The sequence below is a fragment of the Zalophus californianus genome, chromosome 3, assembly GCF_009762305.2.
Source record: "Zalophus californianus isolate mZalCal1 chromosome 3, mZalCal1.pri.v2, whole genome shotgun sequence".
Taxonomy (NCBI): domain Eukaryota; kingdom Metazoa; phylum Chordata; class Mammalia; order Carnivora; family Otariidae; genus Zalophus; species Zalophus californianus.
The window spans coordinates 171,747,923-171,772,509 of record NC_045597.1 but is presented as its reverse complement, the minus strand read 5'-3'; the positions used below and the strand labels follow the sequence as shown (position 1 = coordinate 171,772,509).

Here is a 24,587-nt window from a genome sequence, read left to right as displayed (position 1 = left end):
TCCTTCTGACAGAAACATATCCTGTAGATGGGCAGTCTTATTCTGTGTACTTGGGCACTCTGTTGTCTCCTGCCAATGGTGTCCTGCAGAGGTGTGTTCTTACTCCAAGTTTGAGAGTTCCCTCTCCACTCCTGCTGATAGAGGAGGCATGGAGTCGGACAGAATGTTGATCTTGCACTGAGCTCAGAGGCTCCTTCTTGATTTCTGTTGAAGGAGGCCTCAAAGCCAACAAAGGGACAGGTTATTTATTTTAACTACTTGTAAATGTCATTTATAATTGCAAAAAATTATAAGGCACTTGGAATTACATTTAACAAAAATATGTATAAGATCTGAAGAAAGTATAAAAATGTTATTGAAAGATATTAAAGAAAATCTAAATATATGGGGAGATAAACCATGTTTATTCATGCATCAAAACACTCAGTACCATAAAGATGCTAATTATCATTACATTGATCTATAAAACCTAGGTTATTTCAACAAAAGTCCCTCAAATTTTTTTTAGGAATCTGACAAATCTATTTTAAAATGTACAGAGAATTATAGAATAACTAAAATGCTTCTGAAGAACATAAATAAGGTTGAGAAAATAAGGTTGAGAGGTAGAGAAAGCTCTAAGATATATTTAAACTTATTAAAAAGTACAATAATTAAAAAGTATGGTACTTCCACAGGAGTAAACAATGAAACATAATAGAAAACAAAGCCACATATATCTAGAAACCCACGGAAACTAGTTAAATGACAGAGTTGATACTGCAGACCATGGGGGGGGGAAAAACATATGATAAATTGTACTAGGACAAACAATTATTTTAATGAAACCCCCAAAAATTAGATTCCTACTTCATTCCACATTTTTAAAAAACTGATTTCAAGGTAATTAAATATTTTAAATTAGGAAGCAAAATTTTATGAAGAGATGTCCAGTCTAAACTAGAAAGTATAGATTCATCTCTCTTCCTATTTTTCCCTGCAAAGTACAACTATAAACCCTGAAATAATCCAAGACAACAAAAGTGGAACTCTGAAGAGTAGAAATAAGGAGATAAATGGTTAGAGATGCCAGGATTGGAGAAATACTATGGCAGCAGGATATTTTATTACTTCCCACCCAGAGAAAAGAAGATGATACAGGTCCAAATCCCAACCTAGCAAAAAAAGGTAATATGTTCTCTGATCATGATCAATTCAAACCAGAAATCAATAGCAAAAAGACAAAAGGAAAATCTCTTAAATGCATAGAAATTATACAACACATTTCTAAATAATCCATGGGTTTAAGAGGAAGTCTCAAATGAAATAAAAAAAACAAACTGAGGGTTCTAGAGGGGAGTTGGATGGGAGGATGGGTTAGCCTGGTGATGGGTATTAAAGAGGGCATGTACTGAATGGAGCACTGGGTGTTATATGCAAACAATGAATCATGGAACACTACATTAAAAACTAATGATGTAATGTATGGTGATTAACATAACATAATAAAATAAAAAATAAAATATTTAACCTGTAAAAAAAATAAATAAGTAACACAAGAAAAAAGTCTCATAAAAATATATATATAGAACTGAATGAAAATGAAAGTGCAACATATCAAAATATGTGAGAGGCAGCTAAGACAGGCTGAGAGGGAAATTTATAGCACTATATGCTTACATTACAGAAGAAATGTCTTGAATCACTAATCTAAGTTTTTACTTCAAGAAAGCAGAAAAAGAAGAGCATTAAGAAACTCAAAGGTAGAAGAAGAATAAAGGAAATAATAAAGATGATAGCGGAAATCAATAAAATTGAATATAGGAAAATAATTCAGAAAATCATGAAATAAAAAGTTAGTTTTTTTAAGAAGTTAGTAAAATTGATAATCTACCAAGATTGACAAAAATAAAAAGGGAGAAGACAGAAATAACCAATATCAAGAATGGAACAGAGAATAGCACTACAGATCCTGTAGTCATTAAAAGTATAATAAGGGAATACTATAAAGAACTTTATGCTGAGTATAAATTTAGCAATTTAGAAAGGGCCAATTCCTTGAAAAACACAAACTACCAAAATTCAATTAAAATGAAATAATCTGAGGTCCTAAAACTATTAAAGAAATTGAATTTATAATTAAAAGAAATCCTCAAGACTAGATGGTTTCTTTTTTTAAAGGTTTTTAAATATTTTACTTAATTGAGAGGGAGGGAGGGAGGGAGAGTACGAGCAGAGGGAGGACAGAGGAGAGGGACAAGCAGGCTCTACACTGAGCTCAGAGCCCCATGCAGGGCTCCATCTCACCACCCTGAGACCCAGAACCTGAGTCAAAATCTAGAGTGGGAGGCTTAACCGACTGAGCCACCCAGGCGCCCCCAGATGGTTTCATTAGAGAATTCTGCCAAATATTTTTAAAAGAATTAGCAACTACTCAGCAATAAAGAAAGGAAAAATCATTGATCTATACAACAGCTTGGATGAAGCTCAAGGGAATTATGCTGAGTGTAAAAGTCAACCCCCCAAAATTAAATGCCACATGATTACATTTAAATAACAACCTTGAAATGACAAAAGTATAAAGAAGGAGAACAGATTAGCGGTTGTCTAGAGTTGGGAATTAGAGGGACTAAGGTGGAGGGAAACAAGTATGATTACAAAGGGCAACACCAGGAAACCTTGTGGTGGCGGAATTGTCCCATATTTTGATTGTATCAATGTCAATATCCAGATTGTGATATTGTATTTTGGTTTTTCAAGATGTTACCACTGGAAGAAAACAAAGAGTGCACAAGATCTCTTTATTATTTCTTACAAGTACACACAATTCTACAACTATCTCAAAATAAAAAGGTTAGTCTAAAAAAATTACAGAGATATTAGTGGAACACAGTAAAATTTAAATAAATTCTGTAGATTAATAGTATTGTTTAAATTTTGATTTTTTATAGATTTATTTATTTACTTTAGAGAGAGAACATGAGTGGGAGGGGCAGAGGGACAGGGAGATAGAATCTCAAGCAGACTCCACGCTGAGTGTGGAGCCTGAACCCGAAGCAGGGCTCTGTTTCACAACCATGAGATCACAACGTGAGCCAAAACCAAGAGTCCAGTGCTTAACTGACTGCATCACCCAGGCACCCCTCAATATTGATTTCTTGATTTAAATAATTATATTGTGTTAATGAAATAGAGGGTCTATGTGTTTAGAAATATATACTGAAATATTTGGTAAAGGGAAAAATAAATAATATGCAAATAAAAGAAAACATACAAGCACAGCATTTTGACCTTGGGATAGGAAAGAATCTCTTAAGCACTGTCAATAAGTCTTCCATAAAAGAAAGTATTAATAAATTTGACTACATTAAAATAAAGAACTTTTTGTGTTTTCTTAAATAAAATTGTATATATTTAAGATATAAAGCATGACAAAATGAAGAACTATTGATTAAAAGGCACTATGAAGAAATAAATAGAAGTCATCATCTGGGACAAGATACCTGCATTCGTATGATTGATCAAGGAATTATTATCTAAGAAATATTGCAAATACACTTAAAAAGACCAATAACCTAATTGAAAAAGTCAAAAGTTATGAAATGACATTTCACAGAAGCTAACATATGAATAACCCATAAATAAAAGAGAACATGTTCAATTTAACTATTAATCAGAAAAATTAAGACTCAATAGGTAACATATTTTACTATTTAGATTGACAAAAGTTAAGAACATTGGCAATACCAAGTGCTGGAAAGGAAAGAGTAATGGAAACTCTGTGTGTGGGTTTGTTAACTTGTTCAACTAATTTGGAAAAGAATATGATACTATACAGTAAAATCCTCATCCCCAATAACACAGCAATTCCACTCCTATATTAGTATACTACAGAAAATTTTGCATACGTGCATTTGGAGATATACAAGAATATTCATGGAAGCATTGTTTATTAGAGCAAGACTTTGGAAACAAACTGAATATGTGTTAATAACAGGACAGAAAAGTAAATATTGTGGAATGAAATACAGCTACATATGGCAACATGGAAGAATCTTAGAAACAAATGCCAAATGAAAAACCAACTTGCAGAAGACTAATACATAGTGTGTAAATTACATTTATGTTATTTATATATTTTAATATATAGTTACATATATTATAGATAAATATATAATACATATTTATAAGCAAATATACATATAATATATTTAAATTAAATATTACTTAAAAATTGTGGTATACTTAATCCACAAATTCACAATTTTTCATAAAGTGTTACTTTTAAATATAGATAATACAGATATTGACTGAAGTTTTCAAAATATAAAATCCTAAGCATGTTTTCATTGTAATCTCATTTTTGTATTTTCTAAATGATCCATATTTATGCATAATTCAAAACAAATAGTATAGTTTAAAACCTGAGAATAATTGGTATTTCTTAACTGTTTTTATTCTGATTCACATTTATTTCTTTTTATGTAAACAGAACATATTTAGTGTAATAATGTAAGTATTTCTATTTATTTGATTTTCTACTCAGAATTACAAACAAGTTGTCTTAATCCTTATGTATTTAACATGGCATGGTATTATGAATAAATATTTTGATTAATATATTTCCTCAGGGATTTTTAATGAATTATTTCAACTGTTGAAGACATTCAACATTATCAAATTATAGGCATTAAAATTCCCATTTGCACATGGTTATAGACTTTTTAATACCTTCCACATTTTTAAACTCTAAAGAAAATGCAAAACTGACTTCCTTTTTTAGCAACTTTATGTCTAATAGACTGATTTAACATCCTAATGTAAGATTCACAATTACTAGCAAAATGTCAACCAGATCCTTGATTAATGCTGGAGTCAAAATGATGCTTAGGCAAAAAATAATGACTACTGTATAGCATTATTCAAGAATACTATACAAAATGCAACTAGACTCACTCTAATTAATACCAGGTATCTGCATGTAATTGTGTCTAACTGCTCTTGAAGTGCACCATTAGCATGCCCAGGGTGGCATAACACAAGATGACACACACTGTCTTATCAGAGCTAAAGGAACCCTATCTCTCCTTTTCACATTTTGTCATTATATTTAATAAACTATAATCTATTTTATATAATCATTGGTGGATGTTATGACAAAGGTATGAATTAAGATCATTTTTTAATTAAGTGAACCAAAATATAGAATAGCCCCTAAAGAAGTTGAGAGTTGTGTATAATCTTTATGGCTATACCAGCACTTTCAAATATGTAACAGGAAACAGGCAAACAATAGAACATCAGGATTAGCATCATCATGCTCTAATTTCCATATCTCTGTATATAAACTGAATTAGGGAAACCACAATGACAATCATAGAAAGCCACTGCAAAATTATTCTAGTCATTATATAATGAAGTGAGAAAAATTCTTAAAAGGAATGAATTTAGAAGTCTTTGACAGACTTCTATTCAGTGCTACCAATATCATATTTAACATAAAAGAATAAAATAGTATTAACAATTAATCATTATTTATCTTTGGTAAATAATCTTTTCTACTAAAACTATATTTTTAGTAAGTATCAATTCTATAATAGGTACTGTGCTAGGTATATTACACATATTATTTTATTGCATCATGACAAAAACCCTTTGATGCACATAGAATTCTTCCCAGTTTACAGAGATGGAAGCACAGAAGTTAAGTAATTTGCCCAGGTTTGTACAAGTAATATAGTGGTAGACCTAAAATTCAGATACAGATTAGGCTTCAAAATAATTCATAATCTAAAACATTTCTGCCAAAGTACATACTACACTATGTTAATAGAGGCCATGCTGAGGAAAAAGGATTACAGTAGTTAACTTATGCAAGGATAGTTATGAAAGTACTAAATTAAGGCTAAAAAATATCTTTTTGCTCCCTTAACAGAAGATATATATATATATCTCATTTCTGAAGACGCAAAAGAAGACAAATGGGAAAATATGAAAACTCATCCATATCTTATGAGAAAGTAGTTTAATAGCTATATTGGTAGTATAAGCTAAGTTGTGAAAAGCTATTTTTATAACATGTATTATTGATTAATAAACTTATAAATTAAATGATTAAAAAATAAGGTAACAAAATGTTAACTGCAATTAAAAGCTATTTTAATGGAAACACAAATTTTATCTAAAGATTTTCCTTATAATAAGCTCTAAATAATTGTTGCTAAACCAGATGTTGCCAGGGTAAATAATCTAAATAATTTTAGCAAAGGTTTTTAAATTACTCCTTCAATAAAATTTTTAAATTTCTTTAAATATGAAGATAATATGACTATTTTGCAAAATACAATAAGAATTTCTCTTAACTTTGAACATATCTTCTGTTCCTATACATCTGGAGAATATCTACTTTTTTTATAATATCTTTATAATACTTTGAAACAGGGTTTCCAGCAGAAACATATAAATCTGTTTCATGTAGAAGCATAATAACCTAAATAGGATTTTTTCATTTAGAAAAGAATGTCTGTACGTCAATCCAAAAGAGAATAAGCATTAAATCAGGTAGTAAAAAGATGGAAGGAGCAAGGTAGCAATCCCTTATCTTTCTTAACTTACTCCCCATTTTCTTGAAATACTTTCAATGGTATTGTTTTTGTTTTGTTTTGTTTTTCATTTTTCCTGAATGATCACTGAATACATAGTTCAAGACACAAGGTAAGTAGTAAGTTTTTAATACATAAAAATTATAATATATAAAAATCGTATTTGTAAGCTTCAGGGAGTCATTAAAACAACAGATTTGAACTTTAGTGGATGTCATATAACTGTTTTTCCCTCTACAATGAAAAATAAATTCTACACATAAATATTACCTTTCAGAACTATTAAAATCTACACGGAATTGTTCTATTCTACTTCTCTTTAATAAATACATTGGCACGTTGAAAGTTTCACATGTGTAATAACCATTCAAAGTCTCAATAAAGTAGTAATTTTTCTCTTAACTGTGACTTATGTGTTTGCAAAGTATCCAATTAATTGTATAATTGCTCTTGATTCCTTTAGAGTTAAATATATTTCACAGATAGAAGGAAATTATGTTATAATGTATAGTTATCTTTACAAAAACTAACCCATCAACTATCTTAGTAACTCACTGATTACCTTAAAGACAAGAGAAAATTGCTTTCCCAGTATTGACTCGAACTGTTTCCTTAATTAAAAAAAAATAGTTTAAACCATAAGAATTAGCTTTAAAATATAATCTCATTTTAAATGGTTTTATTTTTAAGTAATCTTTACACCCAACGTGGGGCTCAAACTCACAACCCCGAGATTAAGAGTCACAGGCTCCACTGATTAAGCCAGCCAGGTGCCCCAAATATAATCTCATATTAACTCAATTTTATAGAAGGAATTTTATAATGTTATAGAACTACATAATGTAATTAATATGGCATATCAGGAAGCCACACACTTAACTAGTTTGAGAAGTAAAAAAAAATACAATTGTCTACAGAAGACTAGTATATAGCAGCAAGTTTCAGAAAGAAATATTTAATGCCACACAGAGGGGACTACTGGAGGACAGCCTAGAAGGCTGCTAAGGTAGTCCATGATGACCAGTTTTAGAACAGTGGGAAGGAAAATTAAAAGGAAAAAGAAGCAATGAAATTGGTGGTTTTAAAAGGAAGTCCCTCATAATCTCCATCAGATCCCCCAAATCCAACCAAAATAAACATTTAACTTAAGTAAATTTGTTCTGCAAGTGAAACTTCTGGATAAGTTCCTTAGGCCCCTTGCAATAAGATTTGAACTCCTAGTTCTCCGCCCCCCACCTCCATCCCCCGAGAGAAACTCAGAACTTGTCAAGTAATGTGAGATCAACACTAATGAGAGCGTGGGAGATGCCAGAAGGACAGGATCAAAGGTGATGCCATAATTTTGAACGGAATGAACTGGTAAAATGCAGACACTATTAAAAGCCATTTCAAAAATGAAGAAATTAGCTTATTTGGGAAATAAGATGAGATTTGTAAATTAAGTCATGTTAATTTTGAGGTAATGGTAATAGTTCAAAATGTAAATTCCTATAGATAGCTAAATTATTGCTATAAAGCTACAATATAGTAATATGAATGTTTGAAAATCATCAGCAAGGAAGTTATATTGCAAATAGATTATAAGTTAGGAAATTCATTTTAGGAAAACCAACTCTAATTATAACACAGATTTTATGGAGAAAATTAATTTATTCTGAGTTCCAAAAAAGAGTTTCAGAATACAACCCAATTTAATTTGAGCCATCTACAGTACTTGTGAAATAATTTTCTTTTTTGAAGTTTTATTTTGATAGCAACAGCATAATTTTGTTGAAAGGCATGAGGAAAAACAAATAGCAGATATTACTACGGAGAAATCTGAAACTAGAAAATCTTGAGTCTTCAGATTTCCCTAAGCTCTCTGGACCTGCAAAAATAACCTGTTCCTCCCTGTTAAAGGCTAGTATGCCTTCCTTGATCAAAGGCAATTTTATCCTCTGCCTTGCAAGACAACTCATGCTCCTCTTACAATGTATTCCCCACTTCCTCTCTGGCTAACTGATTGAAATCCATTCAAGTCACAATAAAATCTAGCCAGGGATGTATTGCCTCTGTTACAAGAGAAAAAGAACTACACCCAAAGGAACTACAGGAACTAGCCAATATGTACTTGTGGGTGTCAAGAGAATATGGCAGGTCTGGACCCTGAGGCTTTGAAAGGAGGGAGGTAGAACATAAAGTTGTACAAGGGAGGGTTTATTAATAGTAAAGCATTCTCCTATGGATTAGTATCCTGGCAAGGACCCCCATGTTAATACGATGCTAGGATAGCTCTTACAAACCTTGAAAAAAATGACAGCCTAACTAAATGAAGTAGACATGCCAAAACTACCATGCATGACAAATAATGCAAGAAGGATCAAAAAAGAGAAGTGAGCATGAGAGAGTGGATATACCATGCAAGGCTGAAAAGCCCACGAGATAGCCACAGAATGACCAAAAGATACACCAACTACAAAAGCATTAAAGATTGTAACTGTAAGAGGGGCAGTAACATTACTGAGAAGCTCAGTTGTGGCTCTCCTCTGAATGATGGTAGATATTATTAGAGAATGAGGCTCCTTTAAAGCAACAGGAATGATAGGAGCCTGATGAAGAGAGGCTGGGAGGGAGCACTCATAGGTCAAAAGTATGGTAGGCACAATTATGAAAAAGTGTAGAGTAGCTGTCAGGAGAGCCTAATCCACAGAGAGCCAGGGAGATAGTTAATATAACGTAATACCTCAAAGGCCAGAAAGATGGGAAGCCAACAAGGGTAATTCCAATCTGTATAACCAGATGAAATCAACAATGAATTATTAGGATGCTAAGGGCAGCCACTCCATAAAAAGTCACAATCTCTTGCCTGGTTTCCAGACCTTAGCCGGTTTTTCAGACACTGAACCTACTGACTGAAGAAGTGGCCAGGTCTCCAGGAAGAAGTATCCTGCAACACAACACCATGGCAAGTATATATAATCATTTACTCAGGTAACTATACACACTAGGGAAGAAGGAATACCCAAACATTTTGAGACCACTGACATAGGTTCTAGCATGGTATTGATACTCAGGGACTTGTGGTGTTATGATGCCCCTCATGAGAAGAGTTGAGGAATGTAGCAACCAGATAATAAACAGAGTATTGGTCTAGGTCTGGCTCACAGTGAGATGGGATTCATGAACCCAACTTGTGGTCATTTCCCTAGTCTCCAAATAAGTAATTGAAAAGGACATACTTGATAGTTTGATGAACTCTCACATTAGTTCTTGACCTGTGGAATAAGAGGTACTACAGTGGAAAACACCAAGTAAAATGTACTTAATGTACTTAATTCCACTAAACCATACACTTAAAATGGTAAATTTTACATTTTGTATATTTTATCACAATAAAAACAATCAGATGCTTTTCCTAGTTAAACTTAAATAAACAAAACAGAAACAGATATCCTAGAAGATGACATGAGACTACTCCTGCAAACTCAACCAAACTGTAGCCGAAATCTCAATTGCGGCTGTTCTGCTTTATGTGGTATCTTTGCAAGGGCAGATTAACATGTCCTCAGGCACACAGTGTGTCCCCACTGATCTGAAGATGAGTTTTTTTTTTTTGTCCTATCAGAAAAGAAAGTAGGGTCAGAACAGATCAAAAGATCAGTAAAGATTAAAAAAAACAAGTTGCCCTTACATGGCAGAAACAGTGGTACAACTCAACTCCTCTCCCTCAAGCTCACGTAAACTTTGCTTTCTATCAAAATATTAATCCTAATCATCTTTACATTCCACTATATTACTGAAATTACCCTAAGTGGGTCTGGTAAGCAGAAAGTGGTAAGTATCCCAGATGTCTTAAAAAGATACATTGTGCCAGAGAAGAAATAAACACTAAGAAAATCCTGATGTCTAGAGCATGTTGAGATAATAATTCTAAATAAAAAGTTGCTACATGTTGTATCCTCCATCATGAAGAAAGAACATAGTTTAAATGATATTTGGATCAAGAAAAGTTTTGCAACAGGTCCAGAGCATGTTATAAGACATCAGATTTGCCTCTTGGGTCTTACAGCCCAATAGATCCAACAGTGTTCAAACTATCTGTGGGAAATAAGGATTCTATAGCTGATAATAAGCTCCAGTAATCACCTCTAGACTTCTAGAGAATAGCCACGCCCATCTCCTTTGATAACTATTCCTATATATTCTCCTTTTAGGAGTCAGCTCTGAGTATGCTCCTGAGCTCTTGTAGAGAATGAGGACTTATAATACAAAGCGACTATATGACGTGTATTGTTTAGGAACCAGGAATGCTATCTGTCCTAAAAGCCATGATTCTGAACATGCAAAAAGCAGTTAATCTTAAAAAGGAATAATTATAATTGAAATTGTGCTTGAGCACATCAGAAAAGCACAAGTAAATTGCATGAGCAAGTAGCTTAGAATTCCAAACTTCTATTCCTATTTTAACACCACATGTCCTACTATACCTATGGCCTTGTGGGGAGTTCATCATGAACAGATAACAGAGAAAGAAAAAAAAATAGCCTGGTTTCTAGATGGGCTTTCACAACATGCCATCCCAGGTACCAGTGGACAGTCACTGAATATAGTTCCGCCAAGGGAGGCTCTGAAAGACAATGGTGAATGGAAAACCTTCCAATGAAGAGAAATTTGGGCAGTATATCTGGTCATCTGGTCATTATCTGGAAGGAGAAATGGGGTATGGGGAATGGATCTGTACTTATAAATAGTGGCTATCAGTTTGGCTGACTGGTTAGGGATTTACAGAAAGAATAAGATTGGAAGACTTGCAATAAGATCTAGAGAAATGGTTAGTGGCTGGACCTCTTACAATTGGGAAAGTTGGGGTGCCTGGGTGGCTCAGTTGGTTAAGCGGTTGCCTTCAGCTCAGGTCATGATCCTGGGGTCCCAGGATCAAGCCCCACATCCGGCTCCCTGCTCAGCAGAGAGCCTGCTTCTCCCTCTCCCTCTGCCTACTTGTGCTTTCTATCTCTCCGTCAAATAAATAAATAAAATCTTTGGAAAAGTAGGGGTGCCTGGATGGTTCAGTCATTAAGTATCTGCCTTCGGCTCAGGTCATGATCCCAGGGTCCTGGGATTGAGCCCCGCGTCGGGCTCCCTGTTCATCAGGAAGCCTGCCTCTCCCTCTCACACTCCCCCTGCTTGTGTTCCCTCTCTCTCTCTCTCTGTCAAATAAATACAATCTTTAAAAAAAATTATAAAAGTATGAGAGTATTTGTGTCCAATGGGTATACTCATTAAAAGACATCCACTACAGATAAGATGTTCAATAATTATGTCAAAAATATGCCCTAACCTGTGAATATTGTCCTTTTTCCTTGGACCCTCAGCTGCTTTGGCCCAAGAAGCTATCAAGTATGGAAAACTATACATAGGCTTAGAAACTATACATAGGACTTTCCCTAAGCAAAGTTGATCCTGCTAACACTCAATGCTGAATGTCCAGCTTGCCAAGAGCAGAAGTCAACATGGAACCTTGTTATGGCATCTTACCACAAGGAACCAGCCAGTTATCTGATATTAGACTTATTACCTTGGACCTCTTCCATTTTGATTTTTTTAAAGATTTATTTATTTATTTGAGAGAGGGAGAGGGAGAAAGAGAGAGAATCCTTGAGCAGACTCCCTGCTAAGTGGGAAGCCTGATGTGGGGCTTGATCCCAGGACCCTAAGATCATGACCTAAGCCAAAATCAAGAGTCGGATGCTGAACCCACTGAGTCACCCAGGTGCCCCTCCATTTTGATTTTTAAAATTTTATATTTTTAAAATTTTTCAATTATTTTTATTTGAGTATATTTGACACACAACACAGTGATTCAACAACTGTGTTATTCTAGGCTCCCCACAAGTGTAACTAGTATCTGTTACCATATAATACTATTACCATTGACTGTATTCCCTATGCTGTACCTTTTATTCCCATGACTTATTCATTCTGTAACTGGAAGCCTGTATCTCCCACTCCTCTTCACCCATTTTGCCCCTCTCCCGCCCCTCTTACATTTTAGAGTGGTTAGTGATTTGTTTACACTGAACAAAATATATATTCATTATATCATGCAGGATTCATTCAAGAAAACCAAAATTTGACTATAAATCTTCTTTCAAGCCTTCCCCAAAGGGACAGCAGGCATTTATAAGGGAAACTCTTTTTATTTTATTTCTATCTTTTAAAGATAATTAGACATTAGCTTTGAAAGGATACCCTTTCCTGGGAACACAAAAACATATCCAACAGTTAAATTAGGGGCTAATGATAGCCTTGTAATAAATGGTGTTTTGCCCCATGTCTGTTTCACAGTAAGACCGGTGGGTTTATAGACCCATCCCCTGGTTATTTCCCCAGTTTCTAATTGTATACCTGGACTAAACATATTAGTCAATTAGTAAAATCTACTCATTGGCTCCCTGATTTATAAAGTAAATATTACTATGGTAGGAAGGATCAAGTGGAAGCTCTAGACTTTCTGAACTCTACCAAGAGAGTAAACCAAAAGCAAAGCATAATCCTGTGGTGATTATAGAAATTAGTGCCACAAGAAACATTTTAAAGATATAGAGGATAGAGACTCATCACATCCCTTTGAAACTTGCCTGTTTGATCTTAGCTGAAAATTGATTGGTCTTAGAAACTCAATGTAGATTACTGTAAAATTGAGAAAGTCTAATCTATAATTACAGATTGGATATTTATCTTCACTGTTTTGAATGCACTACAATCCATGAGCTTACAAATTTCCTTACTCGTTGTCATGGAATATCACACAATACATGCTTATGACCAAAGTATGCATTTTATAGTAAAGGATCTATATTTATAGGCTAACACCCATGGAATTGGTAGACCATGCCCCAGAAACAGCTGGCCAAATAGAAGAGTGGAATTATTAAGTTCCAGTTTACTAAAAACTCGGTTACAGTGTTAGTCTAAAAACAACAACATGCAGAGTTGTTCTTACATAGTCCGTGGAAATCAAGAGTTCACAGAAATGGAAGTAGCCCCTCTCATCACTACATCTAATAACCAACCAGCAAAGATGTTGCTTCCTGTCCAGAAACTTTGGACTCTGCTATTGGATGGCTTAATTCAAAAGGGAAGAATGCTTCTAGTGTGGCACATATAGAAGGCACCATTAAATTAAAAGTTAAGTCTGCCATCTAGTGGTTCAGGTATCTCTGTAATAGTTTGACACTGACAGGATTGCTGCTTAAATGGTGGATATGGAGAGGAACTTCTGGAACTCAGCAAACAATCTGAGGCGCATGTTATTACTTCCATGTTAACTAGTAGATGTCAATGGAAAACTATAACAATTCAAGATAGCAGGGTTACTAAATACTCAGACCCTTTGAGATTAAAGATATGGGTCAGTTCACCAGATAAAAAACTCTAATCAGGGCAAAAATCAACAGATTTGAAGGGACAAGTAGACCACAATAAAATAAGGGACTTCAATATCTCACTTTCTGCAATGGATAGATCATCCAGACGGAAAATCAATAAGGAAACATCAGACTTGAATCATACTTTAGACCAAGCATACCTAACATACATAAACTGAATGTGTATTCTTCTCAAATGCACAAAGAACGTTCTCCATGATAGATCATATGATAGGACACAAGACAAGTCAGCAAATTTAAAAAAGACTGGAATCATAACAAGTATCATTTCTGACCATAATGGTATGAAACTAGAAATCAACAAGAGGAAAGCTGGAAAATTTATAATCATGTGGAAACTAAACACACTCCTGAAAAACCAACAGGTTGAAGAAGAAATCAAAAGTAAAATAGGGCATCTGGGTGGCTCATTCAGTTAAGCGTCTGCCTTCAGCTCAGGTCATGATCTCAGGGTCCTGGAATCCAGCCCCATGTTGGGCTCTCTGCTCAATGGGGAGTCTGCTTCTCCCTCTCCCTCTGCTCCCCCCACTTGTGTGTGCTCTCTCTCTTTCTCAAATAAACAAAATCTTTTTTAAAAAGTGAAATAAAAAATTCTTGAAACAAATGAGAATGGAAACACAACACACCAAAATCTTTGGGATGCTGTAAAAGCAGTTCTTAGTGAGAAGTTTATAGTGACAAATGCATTTATTAAGAAAAAAGAATGATCTCAAATTATCAAGCTAACTTTATACCTCAAAGAACTAGAAAAAGAGGAAAAATTAAGCCCAAAATTAGCAGAAGGAAGAAAGTAACAGGAACATTTATATCAGAGAAGATATAAATGAAATAGAGACCATAAAAACAATGAAAAAGATCAAAATTAACAGTGGCTTTTTTGAAAAGATAAATAAAACTGGCAAACCCTTAACTAGACTAAGACAAAAAGAGTGAAAACTCAAAAATCAGAAATGAAAGAGGAGATATTACACCTGAGCACAGAAATACGTAGGATCATAAGAGACTGCAAAGAATAATTACATGCAAACAAATTGGATAACCTAGAAGAAATAGATAAATTCCAAAAAACAATACAACTTACCAAGACTGAATCATAAGGAAATGGAAAATCTGAACAGACTAATAATAAATGAGGATATTGAATCAGTAATCAAAACATCCCAACACAGAAAAGGCCAGGACCAAATGGTTTTGATGATGAATTCTACCAAATATTTTTAAAAAGTTAATGCCAGTCCTTCTCAAACTCTTCCAAAAAATTGAAGAGGATGGTACATTTCTAAACTCATCTTATGAGGCCAGCATTACCCTCCTACCAAAACTAGAATAGGAAAATTCAAGAAAACCATACACCAATATCCCTGATGAATACAGATGCAAATATTCTCAACAAAATACTAGCAAACTGAATTCAACAATACACTAAAAGAATCACACACCATGATCAAGTGGGATTTATTCCGGGATACAAAGATAGTTCAACAAATGTGATCAACAAATGTGATACCACATTAATAGAATGAAAGATAAAAAAAATCATATGATCATCTCAAAAGATGCAAGAAAAGCATTTGACTAAGCTCTACATCCTTTCATAGTGGAAAACCCCTCACTAATTGGGTAGAGAAGGGATATACCTCAACATAATAAAGGTCATATACAAGAAACCCACAGCTAACATCATACTAAATTGTGAAAGGTTGAAAGCTTTTCCTCTAAGATCAGGAACAAGGCAAAGGTGCCCATTTGCACCACATAGTCCTAGCTAGAGCAATCAGGCAAGATAAAGAAATAGAAAGCATCCAAAGAGATTCCTTCCTTCATCGACCAGAGGCTGGTCAAGAGTGGGAAGAGACTAGCCTCTAGAAAGGCCTTCTCCATCCTCAAATTTTCTCACTCCCCTCTGCCCACAAAATACCAACCCGGCTATATATATATATATATATATATATATATATATGGAAAGGTGTGTACTGCCACCTAAATAATTAAGTCATTTCCCAAAGGAGAGGGGACAGGAGAGCCTCTGTCTTTTGGCAACATCTCATCTCTTCCTTTTGCTTTTGCCTTTTCCTCCCTGCCCTTGGTTTCATCCTATTCTACGCTTCAGATTTCTATTTTTGTATTGAATTTGCTCCCTTTTTTCATATTGAAAAGATGACACTGCCCCAAGAGCCAGAAATAAATGGGACTGAAAAGCATCCAAATAAGAAAGGAAAGCTAAATTAACTTCTTTTCAGATGACATGATCTTATATATAGAAATCCTAAGACAACCAAAAACTGTTGGAACTAATCAACAAGTTCAGTGGAGTTTCAGAAAATAAATCAAAATACAAAAATTGGTTGTGTTTTTACACACAAACAATAAAATCACTGAAAAAGAAATAAAGAATGCAATCCCATTCACAATAGCATCACAAACAATAAAATACTTAGGAATAAATTTAATCAAGGCAGTGAAAGATCTGTACAATGAAAACTATAAGACACTAATGAAAGAAACTGAAGACACAAAAAATAGATATTCTGTGCCCATGTATTGAAAATAATATTGTTAAAATGTCCATTCCGCCCAAAGCCATCTATAGATTCAATGTAATCTCTTTCAAAATTCCAAAAGCATTTTTCACAAAAAAAAATCCTAAAATCTGTATAAAACTGCAAAACACCCCAACTAGCCAATCCCAAGAAAAAAGAACAAAACTGGAGGTATTATCTCACTTCGGATTTTCAAACTACACTACAAAGCTACAGTAATCATAACAGTATGGTACTGACAAAAAAATCGACACATAGACCAAAGGAACAGAATAGAGAGTGCAGAAATAAACTCCCATATACACAACTAGCATTTGACAAGGGAGCCAAGAATATCCAATGGGGAAAAGACAGTCTCTTTAATAAATGGTTTTAAGAAAACTGGACAATCATATACAGGAAAACTAAATTGTATACCTATCTTACACCATTCACAAAAACTAACTCAAAACCGATTAAACATCAGACCTGAAACCATAAAACTCCTAGAGAAAATATAAGAAAAAAACTTCCTGACATTGGTCTTGTCAATGATTTTTTTGGCTATGACACCAAAAGCACAATAAACAAAAGCAAAAATCAAGTGAGACTACATCAAAAAAAGCCTCTGCACAGCAAAAGAAACAATCAACAAAATGAAAAGGTAACCTATGGAATGGAAGAAAATATTTACAAGCCACATGACCGATAAGGGGTAAATAATCTAAATATATAAAGAACTCACACAGCTCAGTAACAAAAAAAAAAAAATCCAATTAAAATATGGGCAAAGGAATGAAATACATATTTTTTCCAAAGAACACATACAAATAGCCAACAGGTACATGAAAAGATTCTTAACATCATAAATCATCAGGAAAATGGAGATCAAAACCACAATGTGATATTACCTCACACCTGTTTCAATGCTATTATCAAGAAGACAACAGATAACAATTATGGGTAAGGATGTGAAGAAAAGGTAACCCATGTGCACTGTTGATGGGAATGTAAATTGGTACAACGACTATGGAAAATAGTATGAGAGTTCCTCAAAACAAATAAAAATAGCACTACTATACGATCCAGCAATTCCACTTCTGAACATATATCAAAAGGAAATGAAAACAGGATCTCCAAAAGATATCTGCACTCCCTATATTCATAATAGCCAAGTTATAGAAACAACCTAACCATCTGTCAGTGGATGAATGAATAAACAAGATGTGATGTGTGTATACACACACACACACACAATGGATTAGCATTCTGCTATGAGAGAGAAAGACATTCTGCCATTTGTGACAACATAGATGGGCACTGAGAACATTATGCTAAATGAAACAAGTCAGCAAAAAATAAATATAGTATGATATCATTTATATGTGTGAATCTAAAAAAGCAAAAACTCATAGATGCAAAGAGTAGAATGGTGGTTACCAGGAGCTGGAGGGTAGGGACACTGGGGAGATGTTGGTCAAAGTGTATAAACTTGTAGGGAAAAAAATTAAAAGAGAAATATTAGTAAAAATGATTACTTGGTGAACAGGGGAGGAATCCACTTTACTCTGCACTTCAGCACTTTTGTAAGGCCCCAATTTTTCTATCATGTTGTAGGTATTATGCTAAATATTTTAATGCACTGAAAAATAATATACTATGCATAAATATTTAATGTGTTTGTCCTATATTTTAGTAGCTTTTTGTCACATAAAAAGCCAACTTGGCATTACTAATGTAAAGTCTTACAAGCCGAAAACACTTAGTGAATGAATCAACAAATCATTCCTAAGTATGACTTAGTACCTTAAAGAGAATGCCTATGCCATTAGAAGATGAAAATATTCCTGATGACAATCACCACCAACACACTGAAAATCCTTAACTGATTTTTTTTTCTTTATTTGGGGTGCTTTATATGCTCCTCTGTTCCCAAATGAGAACAAGAATTACTTGTTGAGAGCAAGAGAGTCATCCACTACCACTACTTGCATTCAGCAGAGACTCAAAGGCAGGTAGGTAGAGGAGTGAGAAAGCTTTATGGTGGCAAAAAGGGAAGGTCCATCCTGATGGGAGGTTGTTGGGACAGGGAAGCTGGAGGCACTGACAAGAAAAGATCTACCCCAAACATCTTAAATCCTAAATTAATAGTGATAATAGAGGAATAGTAAAATACTAATCTGAATATTATAAAGTAATTACCAAAGCCTAAGTATAATCTAAAATTATTTAGTCTGTAGTTTATTCAATATTATATATGATACTGGATTCCAAGGCATACCTTTGAAGAAAAAACTTTATTGATATTATTAGCTAAATAAAAGGCTTATTGCATTATTTTAATTCATAAAAATCTATTGTTCTTATAGAATTACTACTACTAAAAATATTATAATTGTAAGTATTTTAATTTGTAAATATAAATATCAGATATTTTAGAACTCAAAACTATGTACTTTGTAAGAAAACTCATTACCTCAGCTAGACCTTCATGCAATTTTCATAACAAGAAATTAAACACCTTACAGGCTTTGTGTGTTTTACTTTCTTCCTCATTTTTGATCTCTGACCTCACATTTAAATACCATTTTTCTTTCATCATTAGAGAAGTGTTTAACTATCAGCCTGATTGCAAAGCAAAGGTACTCAGATATAAGGAGATTCTTAAATGGGCCATAATTCTTCCCATTCTACTTTTAAAGAAAACTAAGAAAAGTTTAAAGTTATACTATGAAAAAAGAAATAAGGGATGATGTAGGAGTTACTTCTTTTGGATAGAGTAAGCAGAAAACTGAGTAGGTGAGCACACATGCCTGTGATTAAGTTGAGGTAGGTGGCAGACTGATTCACCAAGTTGTCTCTGCCACCAATAAGCATATGTCCCTCACATATTAGTAACATTTGAGGACCTCCATTTTTATCTATAAACCAAGGGCCTTGGAATATATAACCTCTAAATTCCTCTTCCAGTAAAATAATGATACCATATGAGTTCATTGATCTGAAGATCTGAGAGCTAAGTATGAATTAATGGAAACAAGAACAAAAAGTCATACCTTTGTATTAGCTTTTATCTTTGTTTTACATTTGTTTTTTTCCCTGGCTTCACGAAGACCTTTCTGAGTAGGACCTTCTGGTGCGTTTTCTTTTTCAGAATTAGGAATGACTACAAGAAAACACAATTTATTCTTAGTATCTATTCTGTTTCTCCACAATAAATATAATTTTAACCAAACATATGAAAGCCAATGTCATGATACATGTATTTTTTAAAGTATTAAACTAATAAAATGCCACCAAAATGTTTTAAGTGAGCTGTCAAATTCATTTCCCCCAAATTCGGAGTGTCATGACTGCAAGGTCATGACAAGTGAAATGGCATGATGAGCCAGTTAGAGATCATAGGAGCCAATCTCCAATTACATTATATCCAATTCCTGTCATGAGGCTTAATGTATATACAAGTAAAGGTGAAAAGGGTCAAGGAGAGAATGGTAAGCAATGACACAATTTCCCAAGTGGAATTGGATAATAAATAACAGATTTTTAAAAGAATATTGTATTAATAAAATATTATTCTTTATGCTTCTCAATGTTGAGAAAAACAGAAAGGAAAACATTGGGTAATACTCCAATGTAGTTGTAACATTTGTCTCCAAACTCTTCTGGACATAAAGAATAGTCCTACTAAAACCACCTGAGGGAAAAACAAAAGTGACAGGGAAAGTCTCTTTCTTTTACACATCCTTCCATATACATATACCTACTTAAGGTATATATACCTTAATATATACATAATTTACATAATTTCCCCCTTTATTTCTAAAGAGGAAACTAATTGCAAATAACTAATAAAGTTATAATCATTAACTCTTAAACAAAAGAAATAACCAAATGTTCTAAGTATAACACTAGATTATAATAGAGAAAAGATAAACACAAAAATATCTGGATGAGTCCAGGTTCTTAAAGAATTCTGAGGTAATAAAGGCAAGGAAACACATAGCTGGCATTTAGATTCTTTCTGATCTGACTTTTCCTATTCAGTACCAGTTTCAGAAAAAGGAGAAAATCTCCAAAATAACACTGACAATAACATAAAAACAGAATATTGAATAACACAGTTCTACATGAAAGTACTTAAAAGACTTCAAACACTTGGGTATCCAGACTGCCTATCCTCCCTGAATGGTGCTAAAAGTTAGAGCCCTACAGCATCTAGGAAGTCAAAGTGTGGGGGAAAGGCAACAATTACAGCTTCCTGACATCAAGGAAAAATTTTCACTTCCAGTTCTCTTTTATTATATTCTCCTTTTTAACAACCAACAGTGACATCCTGATAATGATAATAATTTAAAATAATAATAATGAGCATTCATGCCTCATTGACTTTTACTACATAACAGCCACTGGTCTAAACAATTTGCATTTATAATTTCACAAAATCCTGTCGATAACTCTGTCAAGGTAACTACCTTTTGTTCCCCCTTATATATGAGGAGAATATATATATAGTAATATCTATAGGGAAGTAATGAGAAAGCAGTAGAGAAACCCAGGATTCCAGTAGGTAATTCTGAGAATATGAGCATATCTCAGGTAGCATGCAAAACATGACTTAAGCATCACTTCATAAGAGAAATAAAATAAAAATGAAGAAGCAAACAAACAAAATGTTAAGGATAACAAATGAAAGTCAAAAACCAAAAAGGCTTTGGTTTATAAGTATATGTAGTTTTTCCACAACGAAATGAAATTACAAAAGTTCACACTTAATCATGTTTAGGAAAATATTCAACATTTGTAACCAAAACATGAGAAGAAACATTGCAGAATACATGTGGAATTAGCAGAGAAATAACACTTCTCAATTATTTCTCGGTGTAGCAAGTACAAACATGATTTCCACTCTCCATCAGATAAACATCACTTTCACTTGCACAAAGATTTGCAGAACAAATAAGAGGCTCAGACATAGGGGGCGCCTGGGTGGCTCAGATGTTTAAGCATCTGCCTTCGGCTCAGGTCATGATCCCAGGGTCCTGAAATCGAGGCCCGCATTGGGCTCCTGGCTCGGTGGGAGCCTGCTTCTCCCTCTCCCTCTGCCTCTCCCCCTGCTCATGCTTCTTTCTCTCTGTATCTCTGTGTCTCAAATGAAGAAATAAAATCTTAAAAAAAAAAAAAAAGAATAGGCTCAGACATAAATGTCTATCACATTCATGGTTAAGTGCATATAATTCTCAAATTCCACATAGTGTTTCTTAATGTTTAGTAATACCCTAGCGAATTCCATGTCTCTATCATAGCATCTTTATGTTTATCACACCCAGTGCTTATTAATGACAGGCCTATATTACTGATTGGTGCTGTGTAGTTTCCTAGATTTTACTCGGGCACAATCAACATCTTAAGGAAAGTATAATTTCTTAAGAGAAATGAAGCAAACATCAAACACATTTTCACTTATAGAGATTTTGTTTATTGTACCCCCAGTGCTATATTTCATCCTTCAACAATTCCTTTATGTATGCACACATTCATTCAATCAGTGTTAACTGAATATGTTCAGGCCCCTCATTAAACATCAAAAATGAATGAATACAGAATAGGGGAAGGGTGGGAAAACTGAGTGGGAAGAAATCAGAGAGGGAGACAAACCCTGAGACTCTTGACTCTGGGGAAACTGAGGGTTGCAGATAGGGAGGAGGGTGGGGCGATGGGGCAACTGGGTGATGGGCATTAGCACTGGGTGTTATGTGCAGCTGATGAATCGCTGAACACTACCTCAAAAAGTAATGATGTACTATATGTTGGCTAATTGAACATAATAAAGAAAGAAAATAAATAAAAGAATAAAATAAAAAATAAAAAAAATTTAAAAAATGCATCAAGAAAAAGACAACAATTTTCCCTTTCACCACTCTTATTCAACAGTGTATCGGAAGTTCTACCTAGTAAAATAAGACAAGAAAGAAAATAGACATACAGATTAGAAAAGAATAAATAATAACTGCCTTTACTCATAGGTGACATGATTGTATAGAAAACACAAAATAATCAGAAACTATCTCCTGAAACTTATAGTAAGTATTGTGAAATCACAGATAAACTGAAGTCAATTGCTTTCTTATATGCCAGTGATGAATAGTAGATACTGAAATTTAAAAGACAATAAACTTACAACATCAAAATAAATTAAATATTTACATATACATCCAAGAAATATGTACAGGATCTGTAAGCGAAAAACTACAAAAAACTGATAAAGCAAGTCAAAGCAGATCCAAATAAATGGAGATATATTTTGTGCCCATGGATTTGAAGACTCTGTATCATTAGTGTCAATTCTTCCAAACCTTATTTTCAGATCTCCAATAAATATCCCTATTTTGTATATATCAATAAAAAAATGCATGAATATATTCATTTAACAAAATAAATACTTAAGGACCTACATTGTGCCACTTACTCACTTACAAATTAAACCCAACTGAAAAGAGAATTATTTAACTGAAAAAAAGGTTTTGAAGAAATTATCCACAATCTGGCCCAGAGAGCTAAACAGAAAACATCTAAGAGATTAGGACACATGTAAGCTAAAATAAGGAGATCAAGCACATATCTAATTGTAATTCAGAAAAAGGCCAATCGAGGTAAAGGGGAAGAGGCTTTACTTTAAATTTACTGTATTTTTACTTTAATTTTACTTTCTAACCTAGGCCATATATTCCATTTAGTCATATGAAACTGGTATCATAATGCAATTCTGAGCAGCAACAAAATATCCAACTTAAAAAGCAGCAATTTATTAAGCTAAGAACCTTATGGAATATTTTGCTTTTTACACAAACATATCAAAATCAGCATATTCATAAACTTTTTTGAAATTAAGTAATTTGTACAAAAACTACTTTTATCTCATAATATATAATATTAATGTGCTTTCTGAATAGTTTCTTGTAAATATTTGATATATATTATATTTCATAATAAAGAAAAATAGTACAAAATTGTCACTTCAAATATCTAATCAATAATAATTCACTATTTCATAGTTTCTCCTAGGAATTTTTCTATTATTCTACATATCATATAAGAATAAATGTAGAATTAAAAACCATTTTCAGGTGAAAAAGTTCAGTACTGTAGTATTAATATTCTCTCTGGGTAGTATAACTATGGATAGTTTTAAAAAATAAAGTTTGTCATTTTGATAATTTCTAAAATAGGCATATCACTTTTATAATAAAAATATGGTATATTTAAAATAACTTGATTACTCCAAATCAGTTCAATTTTTGTCTTATCCCTAAATTTGGATTGAATAACAATTTGTCTTTTTCCCAAAGTTCAGAGTAAAGGATGATCAATTCATTTTTCCCTAAGTACAGAGTGAATAATATTTAATTTTAAGAATCTCTACTGCCATACCAACCTTTGCCCAAAATAAATGGGTAGACTTTTATATGGATGACGGATAGACAAAGTTTTTAAAAATTAAACTAAACTGAGCAAATGGAGGGGGAGTTAATTCATATTATGAAGGATGACAGTATTTATGAGAGACAACCAGTTAACCAATAAATCAACTTCTCTTCAAATTAGAGTTCCTGGCTAAGTACGGTTCCAAGTTAATCAGGCAGTCAGAGAGATAGAGTCTGACATGACACAGCCAAATGCTAAAACCAGAAGCTTGGGAAAAGGTACTGCAAGTCCCATACCTAACACCAGAATGCATGTTTATAAAGATCATAAAATTATTCAGTACAGAATTTAAGGAATAATTTTATTCAGGTAGTTGGGACTCTGCAATTAAAAGAACCTATTTCTTCGTGTTGGGTTGAAATTTATTCCTTTTGACCAAAAGCCACTTCAAAACATCACAGATCTTTCCCTTTTTTCTTATCTCTTCTTCAGACTAGGTTTTAATTAATGTCTATTAAATTCACTGACATGTCTGTCATCTCCAATCTGTTGTGAACTATAAAATTTTCATTTAAGCTACCATATTTCTCAGTACTAGAATTTCAATTTCCTTTTTTTGTTTCTGTGTATCTGCT

At 33.5% G+C, this 24,587-nt stretch overlaps 1 protein-coding gene across 4 annotated transcripts in view; it reads right to left on the bottom strand.

Annotated features, from left to right (window-relative positions):
• The window catches only part of SPAG16 (sperm associated antigen 16), a 968,000-nt gene that overhangs the window by 883,389 nt on the left and 60,024 nt on the right, over positions 1 to 24,587 (bottom strand). For all 4 annotated transcript variants that reach the window (XM_027589886.2, XM_027589888.1, XM_027589889.1 and 1 more), the window contains one exon: positions 19,584 to 19,693. In XM_027589886.2, coding sequence (XP_027445687.1) covers positions 19,584 to 19,693 — 110 coding nt within the window. The remainder of the gene's footprint in view (positions 1 to 19,583; positions 19,694 to 24,587) is intronic.